The sequence below is a fragment of the Cajanus cajan genome, chromosome 7, assembly GCF_000230855.2.
Source record: "Cajanus cajan strain Asha chromosome 7, NIPB_CcT2T_4, whole genome shotgun sequence".
Taxonomy (NCBI): Eukaryota; Viridiplantae; Streptophyta; class Magnoliopsida; order Fabales; family Fabaceae; genus Cajanus; species Cajanus cajan.
Window position 1 is genome coordinate 6,443,327 of NC_138523.1, and position 19,830 is coordinate 6,463,156.

The 19,830-nt window shown below is 32.8% G+C and overlaps 2 protein-coding genes across 3 annotated transcripts; both read right to left on the reverse strand.

Annotated features, from left to right (window-relative positions):
- Positions 1-2,424: 2,424 nt before the first annotated feature.
- Positions 2,425-4,706, reverse strand: LOC109813744 (putative small nuclear ribonucleoprotein F). Its single transcript, XM_020377996.3, has 5 exons — positions 4,548-4,706; positions 4,306-4,393; positions 4,125-4,162; positions 3,974-4,038; positions 2,425-2,715 (listed from the first exon to the last, which is right to left on the reverse strand). The coding sequence occupies exons 1-5, from the start codon at positions 4,551-4,553 to the stop codon at positions 2,646-2,648; spliced, it is 267 nt and encodes an 88-aa protein (XP_020233585.1). The 5' UTR covers positions 4,554-4,706; the 3' UTR covers positions 2,425-2,645.
- A 3,958-nt stretch (positions 4,707-8,664) lies between these two features.
- LOC109813725 (erythroid differentiation factor-like protein) lies at positions 8,665-18,641 on the reverse strand. Of its 2 annotated transcripts, XM_020377971.3 has the most exons (9): positions 18,298-18,641; positions 18,055-18,185; positions 14,495-14,702; positions 13,225-13,753; positions 12,895-13,146; positions 12,573-12,764; positions 12,420-12,494; positions 9,790-12,306; positions 8,665-9,152 (listed from the first exon to the last, which is right to left on the reverse strand). In XM_020377971.3, exons 1-9 carry the CDS (start codon positions 18,462-18,464, stop codon positions 8,853-8,855), a joined length of 4,371 nt encoding a protein of 1,456 aa, XP_020233560.1. In that variant the 5' UTR covers positions 18,465-18,641; the 3' UTR covers positions 8,665-8,852. The 2 variants fall into 2 exon arrangements, with proteins under 2 accessions (XP_020233560.1, XP_082916615.1); XM_083060489.1 differs by lacking the exons at positions 18,055-18,185; positions 18,298-18,641 and adding an exon at positions 14,809-14,863.
- Positions 18,642-19,830: the final 1,189 nt, after the last annotated feature.

The window sequence follows — 19,830 nt, forward strand, 5'->3', positions numbered from 1 at the left end:
ATTCTGAATGAATACCATGACTCTACTGTGGGTGGACACTCAGGTGTGGCTCGAACAACAGCCCGCATCAAAAATGAATTTTACTGGCCTAAAATGAAGTTTGACATTCAGTCTTATGTACAACAATGTGTTATCTGTCAACAAGCAAAGCATCTGAACACTAAGCCTGCAGGACTCCTTCAACCATTACCAATTCCTTCTCAAATTTGGGAGGATATTGCTATGGATTTTATTACAGGGTTGCCACTAGTTAAAGGGTATTCTGTGATACTAGTGGTGGTGGACAGGCTATCAAAGTATGGTCATTTCCAGCCACTAAAGCCTGATTTTACAAGTTTACAAGTTGCTGAAGCTTTCATTAGCTCTATAGTCAGACTTCATGGCATTCCAAAAACCATAGTTTCTGATAGAGACAGGGTCTTTATGAGCAGATTTTGGCAACAGCTTTTCACATTGCAAGGAACAACATTGGCCATGTCCTCAGCATATCACCCCCAGTCAGATGGTCAGACTGAAGCTCTTAACAAATGCTTGGAGATGTATCTTAGGTGTTTTTCAAGCCAAAATCCTAAAGATTGGGTGAAGTTGTTGCCCTGGGCTGAGTACTGGTATAATACTTCATTTCATCACAGTTTGGGGATGACTCCTTTTCAAGCTGTTTATGGCCGACTACCACCTGCTATTATTAGATATGCACCTTCTCAGTATGATATACAAGCAGTGCAGGATGTGTTACACTCCAGAGACATACTGCTGGCCAAGCTCAAAGACAATTTGATTCAAGCACAGCAGCACATGAAACTACAAGCAGACAGGCATAGACAAGACATTGTATTTGCTGAAGGGGATAAAGTGTGGGTTAGGTTGCAGCCATATAGGCAGCACTCAGTGGCCTTGAGACAGAATCAGAAGTTGAGCATGAAGTATTTTGGTCCATTCACCATTACTCAGAGAATTGGCAATGTAGCTTATAAACTTGCTCTTCCTGCAACAGCCAAGATACATCCTATTTTCCATGTGTCTCAATTGAAAGCATTTCGCGGCAATGAGGTTATTACTCAAATACCAACTCCTTTGTTAATTGATGAAAAGGGACTTGCTTTACAACCAAAGGCCATATTGCAACACAGAACAATTCTCAAGAAGCACAAACAGATTCCACAGGTTCTAGTCCATTGGGAAGGTCAGCAACCAGAGGAAGCCTCATGGGAAGACAGAAACACCATTGAACAATCTTATCCTCTTTTCAACCTTAAGGACAAGGTTGTTTTCAATGGGGGAGGTAATGTAACAAGCCCACATTGGCCAAGAGAAGGAAATGAGAGTCAAGGTCCACATGGCTCAACAGAAAATGGAATGAATGAGCAAATGATTGGCAATCAGATGAAGACAAATTCGGTTATGCAAGAAGGACACGTGGAGCAATTTCCTTGGATCATGCACCCCAGGAAAAGTGACCGAATGAAACGTGAGAATGTGCGCCTAAGGGGATACGTGATGGGCCAGTGATTTTCCTTTTAAAGAATCTCTCAGGATGAATAAGAGTAGTGATGATTGTTGCATTGAATTCTCTCTCTCATCTTATTCTCTCTGTCCCTCATCCCCCTTCAGAGTACCTCTTGGTACTAATTTCTTATATTGTCTGACAAGCATCCTCATTAATAATACAACGTACTTCCCTGAGTTTTCCAAAATTACTGTTTCATTCAATTTTCTATGCTGTAGTAAATGCACTTGTTTCAGAGACCAACATTAATTGAAACTCGAATGTTCATATTTAGCAACTACCGTTGTCTCTGTTCAATAGCAGACTCTCTAAATTCAACGTTGCGCTGTCTCAGCTGGGGCATCAAGTAAATACAATTGCAAGTCCGCGCAATGGAAACCTACCACATTTGCAAAAACAACACCACACACGCACACATAGCGAAAAAACTATTCTATTATTGCAGAGACTATTTGATCAAATATATAATGAAATGATCACAAAAATTTTAATTATACAGAAGGAACAAGAATAATTAATTCAATAGTGAATTACTATTTTTTTTTATAGAAAATCAAGTTATATAATTTATTTTTTATTTATTTTTCTTTTTTAATAATAATATTTGAGTAATTAGAAGAACAAACATAGAACCCAAACCTTGGTTTAACATATGTATTACTTAACCAAGATTTAAGGCCCATTTCCCCCATAGACAAGAATTTGTGCCTGAAAATATCATTTTTATTTTTATAAAAGCCAATCTGATAATAAGTTATAACTCCTTATTAAAAAAAATCCAAAATTGGATTAACATTTACGGTAGCCATTTCTTTGGGGCCTTAACTATAAGCATAAGTATAAATTTCCAGCTGTAAGATAAAATTGCCACCACAAATTAAATGAAAAACCATAATTATCAAATCGAGCCGCAAGCATTTTCTAGAAAAGCTAATCTCAGTCTCACCCGTATTTGAAGTATTTGAAATATTTGAAAACCATAATGCATCAAGAGATTTACATAGGCACCCTATTCACAAGCGAGTGCATCATTGATTCGAATCTCTACACATAACTACAATCTAAACTAAAATACAAAGAGTGAAAAAATAAATTGAGTTCAGTTAATGTCTCAACAATTAGCAGCATTTATCACTCCCTAGTCTTCTGCAGCATCTTCGATTTCTTCATCCTCCGGTACTCCTCGAAGGTACAGAACATTGTTACATCTAGAAATACAAACAATTCAATAAGACTTGACGATCGTGTTTAAAAGATAACACTCAACTGAGGTCAGAGTGACCAAATGGAATAATCTTATTAAGAAGAAAAATTATACAAAGGCTAAAAGGAGGAAATGCATGTTTTCTTGTGAAACTCTGTTGGATATTTTGATCATGTTCAGAAGTAATAAAACATCAGAATGTCGATGCTTTTTAATATATAAAAAAATTATATACATAACACAGATACGGGGACGAGACAGGAGATGAATCTGCATTGTCAATAATAGGTTAAACATATAATTTTAGTCCCTATATGTGTCATGAAGTCTCGATTTGATTTTTTTACATAAAAATTTATTACATTAGTTCCTATACATGTAAATATTACCAATTTTATCCATGTTATTATATGTTGAATATAGTTTCTTATTGGATTAGATGATTCAGTTTTTTTTTTTTTTGCTAATCCTATTAAAAATATTACATTAGTACGTTGACACTTTTCAAATAGCACAATTCCACTTGTATATTTTCTCCCTTTATCTAATTGTTTTGCATATTTTCTTAAAGAATTAGTTACTTAGGTAACCAGTTTGTTTTCTAATCCACTTAAATATATGAAAAGAGAAGTGCTAGCAACATTCTTTAACATAACCTCTAGTAGTAGTTAAAATTTATCAGAAACTACAAAATCATTAGCGAGATCTCACTCATTAAATAAGAAATAGGAATCATACAAATTTGTGATTTCCAATCAATTCTAACTGATAAGAAAGACTTATAGGGTGTGTTTAAAAGACTTACACTTGACGCATCTCTCTAGATAAAAATAATTGAATATAGAAACCAGAGCTTGCTTATCTAAAGTAATGGGTGTGATTTTAACTTTTTTACACCTAAATAGCATAAAGGATTCAAGCATGTTTAGCAGTAATCCAATGACATTCATTCCTATGGTCATTTCCGTTTACTATTTGGGATGGTCACTTGATTTTAATTGGGGTGGAGTAGAAAAATATAACCACAACAATGGTAACATATGGGATATTGTAAGATTCGATTCTAAAATGAAATAAGAAATTGATTCGTTCCAACCAAAAAAAAAAAAAAAAAGCTTTAGGGCTTCTTGATACAGATTTGATTGGTTTTCAGTTTTTTTTTCTCGATATACTGGTTTAAAATGGCTTCAATTGGATTAAAAAACTCGTGTTAGCAAAACAAAAAAACCACTAACAAACAGGATAGTTGATATCCAAGTTACCTGATTAAAATCTCTCCCAAATTTCCAGTAAACTGTCCCTCAATGTACTCTTCAGTGTTGGCCAGCTACAGAGATAAATCACAGATGTTAAAAACAGTTCAACTAAGCCAATAATTATTTTACGAACATAAAAAACAATTTAGATATATACCTGCAAGTTCATATAGGAGTCAACAGAAACAAGATAACCTGAAGAAGAAAAAAAAACAAAAAAAAACCACACATGATAAAAAAAATCCATGAAGCATTTGACCACCTAATGAAAAACACTGAAATGAAACGAGTAACAGTGAAATAACAGCAGAAAAACCAATCCATAACAAACATCATACCCTTGTACTCCATTCCCCACTTAAGTTTCACAATTACAGGCTTCCCAGTCAAATTGTTCAAGAAAGGCTTGGGATTAACTGGTATGGTCTGCAAAAGATGAACGAAAATTAGAAAATAAGGCACATTCAATCAGCTTCGCTTAGAGCGAGAAGCAAAACGAGCATTGAAATCGTTGAGTTCAGAAGATGTGGATTAAGTGCGTCAGAGAAAATGGAGGGGAGGGAAAGAAGAAGATACTCACAGCCATGGCAGAATGCAGTGCTCTGCAAGATCGCGATTGAAACCTGAAATTGTTGAGGCTAGCTCGCAGCGGTAGTTAGGGTTTTGTTTTGTGCCCAAGGCCAGGGGAAGAAAGGAACTGGGATGGGTTCGGGCTTTTTTGGCGAAGCCCAATGGGCTTAGTTATGTTGTTAATACACCCCTGACCAGAAAACGAAGGGAGTGTTTAATATAAGAAGGGTTTAATAAATTGTATAGTTAAGTATTTTATGCTGGCAAGTTTAAACAATGCAACAAGTTTCATCAAAATCTCTACTTATTATAAACGGGTTACATATCTCCACTATTTTGTACATCATTATATCTATCAGATATAAAAAAAAAATTCTTATACCCTCTTTAAATAATTACACATAATATTTTAATATTTTGTATGTGTATAATTATTAGAGTCCTCCAATAAATAAGAAAGAAAGTATTGATGATGAAGAAAAAAAAAAGGAAGTAGAGGGAAAAAGAAGAAGAAAAAAATGAGAGGTGTTGATAAGAATAAAACATATATAAAAATAAACAAATAAATTAAAGAAGAAGAAAAAACTCACATATTAATTAAAATGAGAAATTTTTGGGTGTTTTAGAATTAAAATGTAAAAGAAGTTGTAGTAGTGTAATGACTATACTATAAAGATTGTAAAGTGTAGAACTAATTTTTAAATAGACAATTTTGATTTACTAATTTTAAAATATTTGTAATTTTGGTTTTGTGATGTGACTGCTTAAATTTAGGGGGGTGTATTGGATTAGGATTTTAAAGGACTTTTTTAGTTAAAAAAAATCCTGCGGATTTTAAAAGACTTTGCAGGATTTTCATGACTTTTAAGATTTTGCAAGATTCTACAAGACTTAAAATCAGGATTTTAATGGATTCTGCAAGACTTTTAAATTAGGATTTTAATGGATTCTGTGGGATTTTGTGGAGTTTTGACATTTGATAAGATTTAAAAAAAATTATACATTCAAATTTAAAAAGAGTCAAAGATAAAAATAATAAATAAAAAAAATAATGTCTAGATAAATAATAATAATAATTCTCTATACTATTCTATCCTCTTTTTATAGCATCCACTATCAATTGTAACAATTCATCGGAATCATCCTTAATCCAAGCTTCATAGTTTTCTTTCTCTTTTCATTTTTCTTTATTATTTCCTTGTGAATCTCCCATTTGAATTACTAAAACAATATATGTTAAAAAATAGTTATATAAATAATTACGGATAATAGACAAAATCAATAAAATTATATTATTATTTTTAGAAGCACACCATCATACAAGATCGAATATATTTTTGCTATCCAAATGGATCAAATACCTCAGTTATTATAAAAAAAAAATGTAAAAACGAAAATATAGAAACATAAGATAATTTTTTATATAAAAAAATTAGTATATTCGATACTGAAAAAATATTTAGATATATAATTTTTTTATATAAACAGAAGTATTTAGATATAGAGAATATATATATATATATATATATATATATATATATATATATATATGATAATTTTTAACGATATTTATAAATATAAATTATTCTAACAAATATTTTAACAATATTTTCTTTTTTAAAAAATAAGTTAATGAAGGCATAAATCCTAAATCCTAAAAAATTAGATATTGCAATGTCTTATGTTAATTTTCTTTTTTAAAATATAAAAAATCTTAATTTCATAATATAAAAAGAAAAAAGAAAAATTCATAGTAAAAAAAATAAAATAATTGTTGAGTCATAAAAGGAGGAGGGATAAGAGTAACAAATTCAAGGGAAATAGAGAATTCGCAATTTTTATGCTAAGAGGGTTCTTCCCCCTACTAAGATCCATTTTTATCTCATTCTACTCACAAAAACCCTAACAAATTCATCTTTTATATATATATATATATATATATATATATATATATATATTGTTGAGATTATGATATCAATTTCATCTTTCACCTTTTTCTTTTCTTAACGTGTGTCATAAAAAAAATTATCACTTAAAAGTTAAAATTTCAAGTATTTTTTTGTGTTATATAAAGGAACAAATTCAACTACATAGAATAAAATAAAGTAAGTCAATTAAAGAGAACGAACAGAAAAATAAAACAAGTCAATGACACTATCATTTACATATTAGAGTTTCACAAAATAGGAGAATGGTATGAGAATAGTATTATATATGAGCAATGAACAATAGTGTAGTATTATTAGTAGAGAAAAAATGGAGAAGACAGGAGCATAGAAAAAAAGATGAAAAACTCACTTGAAAATTCTTAAAACACTTGAAAAATCATTTCAAACAATCCTTCAAAATCCGATGGGTTTGGATGGGATTGTTTTATGAATCTGGTATTTATAGATAACACTAGAAAGTCTTTCAAAATCCCTCTCACACAACAATCCTTTAAAATCCTTAAATTTTTGAATACCAATGGATTGTTTTTAAGTTGTAAAAAATCTCAAATGAATACCAGTGGATTTTAATGGACTCTTTAAAAAATCCTAAAAATCCAGATTGAATACCACTGGATTGTTTTTAAGTGACATAAAATCCTGATTGAATACCAATGGATTTTTTTACTCAAAAAAAGTCTTTTAAAATCCTACGAAATCCTAAACCAATACACCCCCCTTAGAAAAATTATTTGTGCAAAAAATGATAATCCAGTGATATTTCATGTTGTTGTATTATTGCAAGTGACATAATTATCACTCTAAAAATTATATATTAATTCATTATAAGTGTACAAATTTGACGATTGAATATATTAGAAATAATATGTTTATATTTAATAAAATTATATATATATATATATAATAAAACTATATATATATAATAAATAAATTGACTTATAAATTATCCTATCCAAACATACAATAATAGACTTTTACAAAAATTTAAGACCAGGCCTTTTTACCTAAATAAACTTTTAAAAAAATCTAAGTATAACATTTTTTAATAAACGAATTCGATCAAGTCAAACTTTATTTAAACCGAAACATAAGGTTATGACGCATCGTCTGACATATCTATACTATTATCCTTTTGTATTCTTTGTTCCACAATATTTGTAAAACTCCTAAAAAGCTTTGGATCATGTCTCGCTCAATTTTACACTCTGTTTTGTTTCTCACACACTTTCATTCCACCACCATTTCTTATCCTTTTGTCCAAAACCTTTTTTTATTCTTTTACCTAAACTTTGAGATTGACTATGGGGAAAAGAACAAAGTTTCCCTTTAAATTTGAAGGATGAATAATATTCAAATCTATTTACCTTTTACTAAAATTAAACCTTTTTATTATACCTAATAAGATTGAACTCGAGAGTGTGTTAGAAACAGGAAAAAAGCCGTTGAAATAAATACGAACTTCTAATTTTAGCTTCATAAAGATAACTCATTTTTCCAGAAAATATATATATAGAAATTTAAAGTTTTGCCTCAAGCACAGTTTTTTTTTTTCAAAAAAAAAACCTGTTAAAATGAGAGATTATAATCTCCCTCATTTAAAAAATTGTAAAAATTAAACTATTTCAATAATTAATTAAATATATAATTGATTACTGTTACAATCAACTATAATCATAATGAAATTTTATTTGAATAAACATGATGAAAAATGATATTTAGATATTTAATTTCTTTTGAATACATCAAATAATTATTTTTTATGCAGTAAATGCACTTGAAAAAAACTGTTAAAAAATAATAAGTTTCAAATTCTCAGCTTCATAAAAACAACTGATATTTTAAGAAAATAAGCTAAAGTTTATTTTACAATCAGTTTTTTTCTTAAAAAAAATGAACCAAGAAGAGAACGTAGGCGATGCAGATTTCACGTCTCGTTTTCTCTTCATCTTTAACACTCATACCGACGTTGAATCTGAAAACAAGTTTGTTTTTTACAATGTTATGAAAAAAATTGCAATCTTCAGTTCTTGCTTTAAAAATAAAATAAAATAAAATAATTTGCATTATTATATATTAATAACAATAAATTCTCAAATCCTTTTCATCTTTTATAACAAGATAACTTTAACTTATTTGCTTATTTATAAGATGAAAGATTTGAGAGAGGAAAAAAACAGATTAGAGAGCCTCGTGACATAAATTTACTACAGGAGGACAACCACATTATAAGTACTTTCTAGTTTCAGCTTGAAAACAGTTAGCCCAACAACAACAAATATTAAGACAAAAATCAGAAAGAAGCGGGAAAGAATTTACTTTGATCTGATCTAAGCAAGAGGGGAATGTCAGCATGGAGTTCCTGTCAGTCATGATGTCCACAAGGTGTACATTTTATGCAATTGGGCCATATCAGTACCCTTCAGGGACATCTTGTAGAGCTCCCTGATCTTTCCACCATCTCCAAATCTGCTAGATGTTGAAGATGGTTGACTGGGAGATTTGTTTGCACTTGATGAAAGGGTTGTGGTCAACATTTTCTTCAAAAGCATCTGCAATTGACTCCAATATTTTGCATGTAGTTCAGGATAACTAATACTGAAAGTGTCGTCATTTGTATCTGAAACATGGCGTCCTTCAAGCATATGAGCCAAAGCTGATTCCAGCACCTGCAACAAAATTCTGGAAGTATCAACAAATGACAGAAATATGCACTGGTTCAATTGATGGGTCTATCTAAAACAAAATTTCAATAAAACTATTTCGAGTAAAGTCTTTACAAATTTTCATGGAATATCATAGAAGATATTTTATGGCAATTAATTAGTTCTGAAAAATTCAAGTCAGAAAATTCTTCAAGAGTTTTCATCATTTTATGTATTCTCTGACCTCCTTATACCGAACATGGTCATGTTTGTCAAATACAGTACTTGGGCAAATTATGCAGTTCACATATCACAATAAAACACATCTAAGCTATCACCTTAATAGAATACCTTTGAGACATTTTAACCAAGTTTCAACTGGGAAGTAAACTTAAATACAGAAACAGGTTTTATGGATTTTATAATCTTTTTGGTAGCTGATAAAGGGTCTAAGCTAATTTTATAATTACATTGACAAACAGATAAACGGACTCTGCCCAAATATGTTAATTTTCAAGGAAAATTTATTAATATATGTACAAGAAAGTACATAGCACCACAGAAAAGGGTGATGATGAATTATATAACTTAACCGAAAATTTCAGTAAAATATTGTCATGACAGAATAAAATTGATGTGTAAAAGAAGTGCAGGAAAATACCACATTGGAGTGTAAATGGCTTGAAAGGCTTAATGAAAGAGTTGATCTCTCCATAAGAATAGTCAAATACATATTTGGATGAGTTTGGGGGCCATAGAATTCCAGGGCTTTTTGCCAGTTTCTCTCTGCCAGAGATGCATACTGCTTTACTCGTTGCACAGCACTATTTTCTCCTTTTGGCAAAATGCTTTTCTTATTGCCAGAATTCATAAATTTCAAACAACAGTCTCTCTGATAGCAAGCCAATTGGAAGTAAGCATATGCAGCCTCCTGTTTGCGCAGTTCACCAAGGGACTCATACACAGATAAGGCTTCCCTAATGGCCTCATTAGCTGAAATCTCATGCTTTCTCATATCTTTCCTGGCTTTTCTGTCATGGAGTTTGGTTTGACTTACACTTGTATCTCCCAGCGATCCATTTTCATAAACTGCCGTACAATTTTCTCTTGCCAAAAGCATTCCAAGCCGCAGATATGTGTGAGCAAACTGCGTATGTGCCTCATTCCTCAAGCTGCTTGTCACAGAATCATCATCCTCATGGATGGCATTCAGTTCTAACCTTGCTGCCCCATAATATCTAAGGGATTCTATATATTTCAGTTTTGCAGTTTCCAATGCATGATTGTATGCATTATGGAAAATATCATGTAGTTTTAGATTCTCAAGTTTAGATACCATCTCCTCAGCCAAAGCCCGTCTGCCATGGCCCAAATTACAGTTTATTAATATTATGTTGGTGTGATCTGAAACTTCTCTGAATGCATCTATAGCATCAGTAAATGCCAGTTCAGCCTTACTTAACTCTTTGTTTTCAAGTCTGATTCGGCCCAATTCATTGCAAACCCACCCTTTCTTTTTAACCACGGATTGTAACTCAGACATACTAGTTGGAAGTTTAAGTAATGCTAGTCTAGCTTCTTCATAGCACTTTAAAGCAGCTACAAGATTGGACTCTACATCTCCCGCTAGAGGTTCAACTAGGTACTCAAATATCCCACCATTTTTTACTTTACCTGTTTCCTTTGAATTATTTTCAGTTTGAGAGACAACACTAGAACATGAGGCGCCCATCTCTGAGGATCCCTCAAGGGTTCTAGTGTTTATAGCATCCAAAGATTTAAGTTCAACCCCATTCTCAAGATTATCTGTCAAATTCAGGTCTCCGCCATTATTACTGTGCTCGATGTATTTGCTGTCAAAATCTTTTCTATTCTCCTTGTCATGAATGAACTCGTCTCCTAGGTCTTTTGGAGGCAAGTAATTTGCATTTTTAGCAGACAATCGTTTACTATGCTTTCTACCATGAGCCATGGAGCTTGCACCTGCACTACTACTGCTTGCACTGTTCCCACTGCTAGCTCTGTCACTCTGGCAACTGCAATTTACCAAGGAACATGAACTGCAGTTCTGGTCCATTTGAACCAACTTCTTCTTCAGCCTTTTAACTTCCTTCACAACCTCAGATGACATTCTTAATTCTCTGGTTGCAGTTGCAGGTTTTTTCAGATCTTGTACTGAGATTGCTTTACCCTTTATCCTATGCAATTCAATATAAACATCACCTACTAGTGCCCACGCCTTGGCCCAGAAGAGGTAAGTAGAAGACTTTCTTTCAGTATATCCATTAACAGTCTCATCTTTTACATCATCCCGCCATGTGTTTTCATTCAGATCAATGAGTTTTCTCTGTAAGGATGAACCACTAGCCATTGAAGAAATAAATTTTGTCTCCTCAAGATGTGGAGGCATTGATCCATAAACAGAACATGATAGTTGTATGACCTTTAAAGCTTGATTTAGTTGGCCATCCTCCTTATAAGCTTCTGCAAGTGCCAAATACGATTCTCCAAGCAAAAGAACAAGCTTCCACAACTTATGATCTAACTTGGATGTTGGAAGCCATTCTCGAATGTCACAAACTTCAATACAGTCAGCATCTCCACAGGCACAGACAGAAACATTAAAAGATGATGATGGTCTATCGTGATTTTCATTAAATTGATTCATCACCTCTGGTTCAGTGCTCTGAAGCTGTCGCATCCATCTCAGAGACTTAATGGCCTGTGAAACATGATGCACAGCAGCCAACTTAGACGAGATTGGATCAGCAACTGTCTGAACCACAGGTGTGGAAACTGGACATACTTCACAAACCAAAGAGCTAACGTCAGGATACAAGCTTGGTTCATCCCCTCTTTGGTTGCTCAATCCTGTGGTACTGACTGCTATCAGTTCCCCAGATGTGGGTTTGTGTTCTTCAGAAACAATCTTAGCAGGACATTCTGATTCTAAGTTCTCAATCATATTTCCATGTTCACCTGATTTCTCATCAGCAGGCAGATAAAATACCTCATGGGCACCTTGTTCAGAATTGCTGTTTTCAGCATCCCAAGACTCTTTGGCTTCAGTAACAGTTAGTTCACATTCTAGGGCCAGAGATTCTGATGTTAAATTCAACTCATCATCATAATTTAAAATCAGCCTAGCAAATTGTTCATGAGCAATTGCTCGTACTGCCTGTTCAGTAAAACATTTATCAAAAATGCAGTCATCTATCTCAACAGAAGATAAATGGAAACTCCAGCCACATGGGACTGGGGAATAAATCAATTGTTACTCCTAAAACATACCAGATGGTCCGAGTCATCCAGAAATTCCAAACACTTTCTAAAGAACCTCACACACCTAGCCCTATTTGTAGCAGCCTACATGAAAAGAGACAGTAGTTAGTAAAAACCACTGAAAGCAGCATTAGCCCAGAAATACATTTCATTCTTTCACACCATTGAGAGAGAAAGCCTGTGAGCAATTCGATAGAGGAGAGTTCCCAACGAATATACTGCATCACTTCTACCCCTACTGATTGACGATGGCAAGGACCTTGAAGCATCATCACTATCATCTGACGAACGGTTTTTGGGAATAACGGAAAGATCAAAAAGTTGTATATCATCTTCACCAGCACCTTTATAAAGCTGCAAAACTCTAAGTCAGGGCTCTTAGTACTACTAAGCAAAATAAATTTGTTAAAAATAAATTAACATAATAAAACTAAAAGAAGCAAATATATAAATGTATTGAAAATAAATAAATAAATAACAGTACCCAATAAGCTCCAGGATCCTGTTTGCAATTATCCTGAAGGAATCTCAAAACAGACAAACCATTTTGCTGCACAACATGAGGATGAAATGCAGGTGTCCCATCCTCTGATATCCCTTTCAAAAGAAAAATATCATCGGTTTTCAAAAGTTCATACCCCTGAACAACACCATTGCGATGATAACATATAGCCAACTCAGGCACACTTGCCATGACATTGTCAAGCCATGCTTCAAGCCAAGTCAAAGGTGTGACCTATCAAAATTGAGAAAACAAACATTAACAATCTGCTAAATATGAAATACAAGATATATTTAGAAGAAAGTTCCTCACCTGTCGTGTGACATCCCATAAATGCAAGCTCACAGCAACATATTTTTCATTACTGAATAAAAGTAGATCACTTCCCAAGAGCATGCGGAAGTTATGGAACTGCCAGAACAAAATCCTAAGGAAGTTATCATTTCCAACTTTTCTTTGCTTTTCAGACTCTTGCATCGATGATCTGGGTTTTTCACCAACTTGTGACACCTTTTTGACTGGACTATGATTCTTATTTCTCCTATTCTTCTTGCTTCCCCAATAAAAGCTTTCTTTCTCAACCTGTGAGTACTCAGAATGGCAATTGTATCCTTCAGCTTGAACAACATCATCATTCTGTACCACAATATGGGGTGGTTTTCCTCCAGGAAGTACAGAAGATTTTGATTGCTCTTCTGATGAAACATGATGTGTTGGTGGACAATCACATGCCTCCATTCTGACTGAGTGCATAGCAAAGTTCAAGAATAAAGATTGATCCGCACATTTTGATTGATTGTTATGCCTCCTAATCAATTTTTCTCCCTCTTCAACATCTGGCCTGCATTTTATAAATAATGTCACTTATAAATCAAATGCTTGAATATTGTTTGTTTGGAATCTTGTAATTATGTAATAGCGTAAATAGGGTAATATTGAAATTAGGGATATTATGAACTGTATAATCGTAAGTGTTATCCATTGTTATTTATAACTCTAATTATAAATAAAAGCCTTTGTGCAGTCAACACACAGATTCATCACATGACCTCTGGTTTTTCTCCCTCTCAACAAAGTAAAGAGAAGTCCAATAGCAGGATTCAGAAATTACAGAGGATTTAATCTAGCAAAAGCTAATAACCAGTGCAACCACCTTAACTAAGAATTATATTTTAATTTTTAAATAAAGTTGAATAATGACCTTTAAGAAAAAAATCATCTTTGATGTATCACACATGATACAACAAGAACTAGAATGCACGATCTATAAATGGTGGATGCATTAAAACCAAAATATGCAACTATATAAATTCTTGGACGATAACCGTGCATTTCCTTCTTTGCTGAGGCATAATATATCATTATCTTCAACTATTAACCTTTTCTTCTGATAAAAATAAAGAATTCAAATTCTTATGGCTTCAAAATGCAATAGATAGTATAGGGGAGCTCAATTTTCTTAAGTGAAAATTTTATCATGGTTCGAAAGACAATTAGCAACAGCAATTATAAGACAACTATATAATTAAGTGGATGTTATTCATGGCAACAAAATGGAATCAAGAGCAGGTCAAATACACACCCTGTGTTTAAAACAAGAGTATGACCAATGCGATGAACAGCAATTGATAATCGAGCCTTCGAATATGGCATTTTAAATATCTGCTTCAAAATGTCTGCTGGGGCAATGACATCAATCTCATCTCCATAATCAACCAAGCCAGACACTGCAAGGGCCTCACATTTTCTATTGAAATTTGATGCAACAGCAGTGCCTTCCCAAGGAAAATCTGTCACCAACAAATTGAGTTTTCAAAACAACAAAAAGCACAAGTAAGATCAAATGTATGAATCCATGATAAAGAAATGGAAACCAGTCTAAATGTGTAAGCATACATCTGTATTTTATGATAGCACTCGAACATCTGTATTTCATTACAGCACTCTGTTTCTTTGACTAATAACGAGAACAGTATCAACCCAGGAAGAAAGAACTATAGATTTAACTCTCTCAATGTGCTGGAAAAGAAGAAAATACAAAGGAAAAAAAAGATAATGCAGCTCTATGAAGGTTTGCAGTCCTCTCCAAATTTCCTGATAAATAGCATTAGGAACAAAAATTGATTACATACTTAAAATAATCGGTTATTTTGCTCTTGGTTGTTTTTAAGAAAAAAAATATATCATTGTAATAATTGGTTAAATGAGGAAATAACAGATTTTTGACATTTTGAAAATACATGTCATCTGTAAAAATCGTTGAAGAAGTAAAGTAATCAATTATATTGTTCTTAATTCAAACTCTAGAGCTTTAATGAACAAAATAATCAATTATGTGAAGCAAATAATCAATTATTTCAGTTGCATCTATAAAATAACAAATTTTTGCTCCTTTTCAAAGAGTGACTTCAAAAACTTTTTCTAAGGCATTGTAACGTGAGAGAACTGTGAAAAGCTTCAACCAAGTACTACGTCATGGATTATCAATGCTTTTCATTATAATAAAGCAAAGGGTTTTTATGAAGCTTGACCAAGATTCAATAGAAGTCACCAGCTAAGGGTTTTCAATGGTGTAAATTTCACAAGGATAAGGTGATATCTCTACTTTGCTTCATCTAAATGTTGTTCTTATGGTTGTGTTGTAGTAGGTTTCCACCAGTGAAAAAAATGTTCTTGAGGGTTTCAAGAAACTTTGGGTTTTGCATTTATCAATTGTGTGTGCAATTGAGTGTTTGTAGAAAAAAGAATTGTTGATAGTAAAAAACCTCAATTGTTATGCTTGAGGATTAGATGTAGATCACCGAGGTGTCATTAAACCAGGACAAATTGCTTTGTTTTCTTCTCTTTATATATCTCTCTCTCAACTTTACATTCTTAACATTGCATCGAAGTTGAACAAAAATCATTACATTCACGATAGCATGATCATTTAAGTTGTAATTGGACTGCATTGATAATTTCTTATGCATCCCATAATTATAAATCAATTAATAGCAAATGGTTTTGAAGAAATTTTCAAAAATCCTATTTGAGACCTGTGTGGGGACTAAAATTTTAAAAAGATTCACCCCCCTCCCTTCTTGGATTCTACATTCCTACCATTTGTCTAACTCTTTGTGTTCCTTATTCCCCCTTCTGGGGTGTACCTATTTAATTGAGGATTTAACAATGTTCAATTATTTCTGATTATACATGTCAACTATGCCTGATAGACAGTTAGCAAAGAAATAGGAAAATTGTTAGTAACAGACCAATGCCCCATGTAACATCATCTTTTTATTCATAATATAGACACTTTTAATTGGAGGCCTGCTAACAATAACCCCTTCTTGGCCCAAATAAAAAGGCTTCACCTTGTCCTCAAAGTCAAAATCGGGAAAATTGTCTTAAATAGTTGGTGTTAATCCCCATAAATTCTCATAATCATGGAGATTCTGCCACTTATCAGCACCTTGGCATCACAAGAAGACATTCACAATCTGTGTGGGCCGAACCTATTTGGGGGTAATGGCTGGGAATATGTTCGCAAAGAAATGGCCTTCTTCAACAAGGAAACATGAAACACCGATGGATTTGGCTCCCCAATAAGCACAACTAGTAGTAAGCAACTTGGCCAATACTTTTGAAAATCAGAAAATCTGAAATGAGTCATAATCTTGGGCTTAACTTCTCATTGGTTGTTTGGATAGTAGCTTGAGTCTGTGAGGTTGAAACTTTAGAAAAACCCAGTCCCCCTCTAGAAATTGGACCTCCATCCTATGCTTATTAGCTATTTAGCTTGGACTTTCATCATATTGTAAGCCTTAAGCAAACTAGCTACCAACTCTGCTAGCATTTCATCTTTTTCTGTAGTCAATTTGTGGACTTCATTAACTGTGGAGGGAAATGTAGTACCTATCGGTAAAACCAGAGGGTCTTTGCTCTATGGAGACTGAAATGGAGTCAGTCTCGTAGCACTACTGTAATTGGTATTGCACCAGAATTTTTCCCACTCAACCATTTAGTTCACAACTTGGGCCCAGTCCCTGTTAAACATCTCAAATAAGTCTCGTCCATATGTTGTAACCCTTCTCCAAATTTACCATTACCAATCTTGGTTCCATTTGGTTTATTGATGGAACTCCTCCATCTTTGGACTTGTATTAATCAAATACTGAAGAACAATGTTCGACGCAAGTGTGATAGCTCTCCTACTCCAGGAGATTTAAGAGTTTTGAGCCTTCACTTCACCTTCTTCTGTCAATCAATGACTGCTCCTAAGTCCTAACTAACACCCTATATCATATTTTGTTTATAAACTAAATTACCGGTGACAACTATTAACTATCCAATATACAGTTATTACTATAACAGGCTTGAGTCCCAATCCTCAACCATCACCCTTATTTTCCCTATCGTAGACCCTTTAACTGTAAGCCCGATAACAAAGTCCCACTACCATTAGACAAATCAATAAAACAGGAAACTGATCTCCTCGCCATGACATAACTGCGTTCACAAAGTTGTAACAGTTGCATTAACTCAACAACCAAACCTTCTCCACAAGATGGGATAACTAAACTATCACCTTATTCAAGAATAAATAAAGGACACTCCACGTTCATTGATAGGCAGCATAGCATCCATTTTCCCGTGGTTACAACTAAATAGAAGCAGCTAAACTCAATGAAAAGTCCTAAGAGCTTATAATGATAAAAACAAAAATCAACTACAAGCCGGGTATTCCATAAAACATTAAAAACAAGAGAAATATCAAATTATACAATTCATTGAATATGAACTTCCACTTATACTAATAAGCTTTAGTCACCCTTTTATTCCCTATAATTTCATAAACTTTACCTTTCAGCCACTCTACTTAACAACGCCTCATTTTAGTCCCAATGCATACCATTTATGTTCCCTATTAATCTTTGTCGTCTATTCTTATAGAGACTAAAAGATAAGGTTCATAAAACTATAAAAACTAAAAGAAAACAAAAAGTGTATGCATAGGAGCTAAAATGAACTATTTTTAATAACAGGAATTAGATACTAAATACTAAAGTTCATGAAACTATGAAACTATTGAAGCCAAAAGGGTAATTAAACCTACAAGCAAATAAATAACTAGTTACACTACCAAGGGTGAAGAAAAATCACCTCCTCCAGTAGTCTTGGAGTGCACAGCACCAACAGGAAGAACCTTCTCAGGAAAATTGGCGAGAAGCGGCGGCGTATTGAGGTCGGTCTCAGTTGGGAGCATCCGGTAGCGGTAACGCGGAGCACTCACCCTGAATCAACCGCAACACGCGATTATCAAAACGCAACGCGGAATCAAAACTAAAACTCAAATTCAAGTGTAAGCAAAAACAAGAATAAGCAATAATAAGAGTTGCTGAGTACGTTTGGGGCGTGGGGAGAAGAGCGGAGTGGAAGGAGTTGTCGGTGGGAACGGGGATTGAGCCGCAGAGGAAACCGACGGGTTTGGGAGTGGCGATTTCCAGCGTTCCGACGCACACCAGCTCACGGGAATTCTCAGAGTTCGACGACGAAGACGATAACTTCGCCATGTCGATTCGCCCCCGAAACCGCGACTATGTGTGTGCGACCGAGAGTTGAGTTCAGACTTGAGACGAACGATGAAAATTGAAAACCAAACCCTTCGAAAAGGGGTGCGGGGAATGCGTTTCGTGTTCACGACCACTCTTGTATGGTAGCTCTTCTTTTCGAGTCCCAGTTATAATTTTTTTTTTTTCTTCGTTCCTCCGTAATATAAAGAGTGGGATAGCTAATCCCAAAATTTAATGCAACTATATATATAAGACAAGATTCGAACCCTAACCTTACTTAAGCATGAATTAATCCCTATCATTTTCAGTTATGATTGATTTAATCGCTTAGTTTCGCCTTTCTTGTCGATATTTAATCGGTCTCTTATTAATGTTTATAATTCTCCTTTCTTATGAATATTTAGATGTAGTTGTTTATTATCTTATTCTTGATTTTTCGGCTATAATTTATGTTTATTAATAGGTTATTTTATTGTTGGAAATAAAGTAAGAAAATTTTTCTTATATTGTTTTATGTATTTTTTTAATCATTTTTATTTATTCTTTTTACATTATATTTTACGATTTTATTAGATAATTTAATAAAATTAATAACTCAAATAAAATAATTAAGTTAATTCGAACCTAATTCAAACCAATTAAATCTAACTTTAATTTATATATGTATTTTAAAAACATGATAATCGAATCAATTAAAATTATGATTTTTATTTTATTTTATTATTTTAATTATTATTATTTTAGAATATTGTGATTTTATTAATAGTGCATAATGATTTATTAGAATGTATGACAATTATTTGGCTAATGATTATAATTTATAGTATTTAGTTAAGTTTAAGGGATTACCTTAATCTTATCTTTACAAAAAAAAAAAGGATTACCTTAATTTTAAATTAATTTATTTTAATTTTAAATATTTGACTATTTTAATTTTATATTTTTTACATTATTTCTTTATTTATGCTTGAATGTTGTTTAGACTATTTTAGTAATAAGTTTTTTATTTAAATTTTGTGATAAGATAGTGTATTTTTATGTTTTAAAAAAATAAATATCAACTATTTTTTTAAGAAAATCAAGTAATCTAAAATCAAACTAATCCATTGTTGATTGATTTGGTTTGTTTCAAATATCAAAATTTTTGTGGTAAATCTAATCCAAACCAAACTAATCAACATTTATTAGTTCAGACTTTAATTTACCTCATATCCAAATCAAACCAATCCATAAACACTCTTATTTCTTATGAATATTTAATTATAATTGTCTATTATTAATGCTTTATATTTATCATTTCTTATGAATATTTAATTGTAGTGTTTATTATCTTGTTGGCAATTATTTTGTTATAATTTGTGTTTAT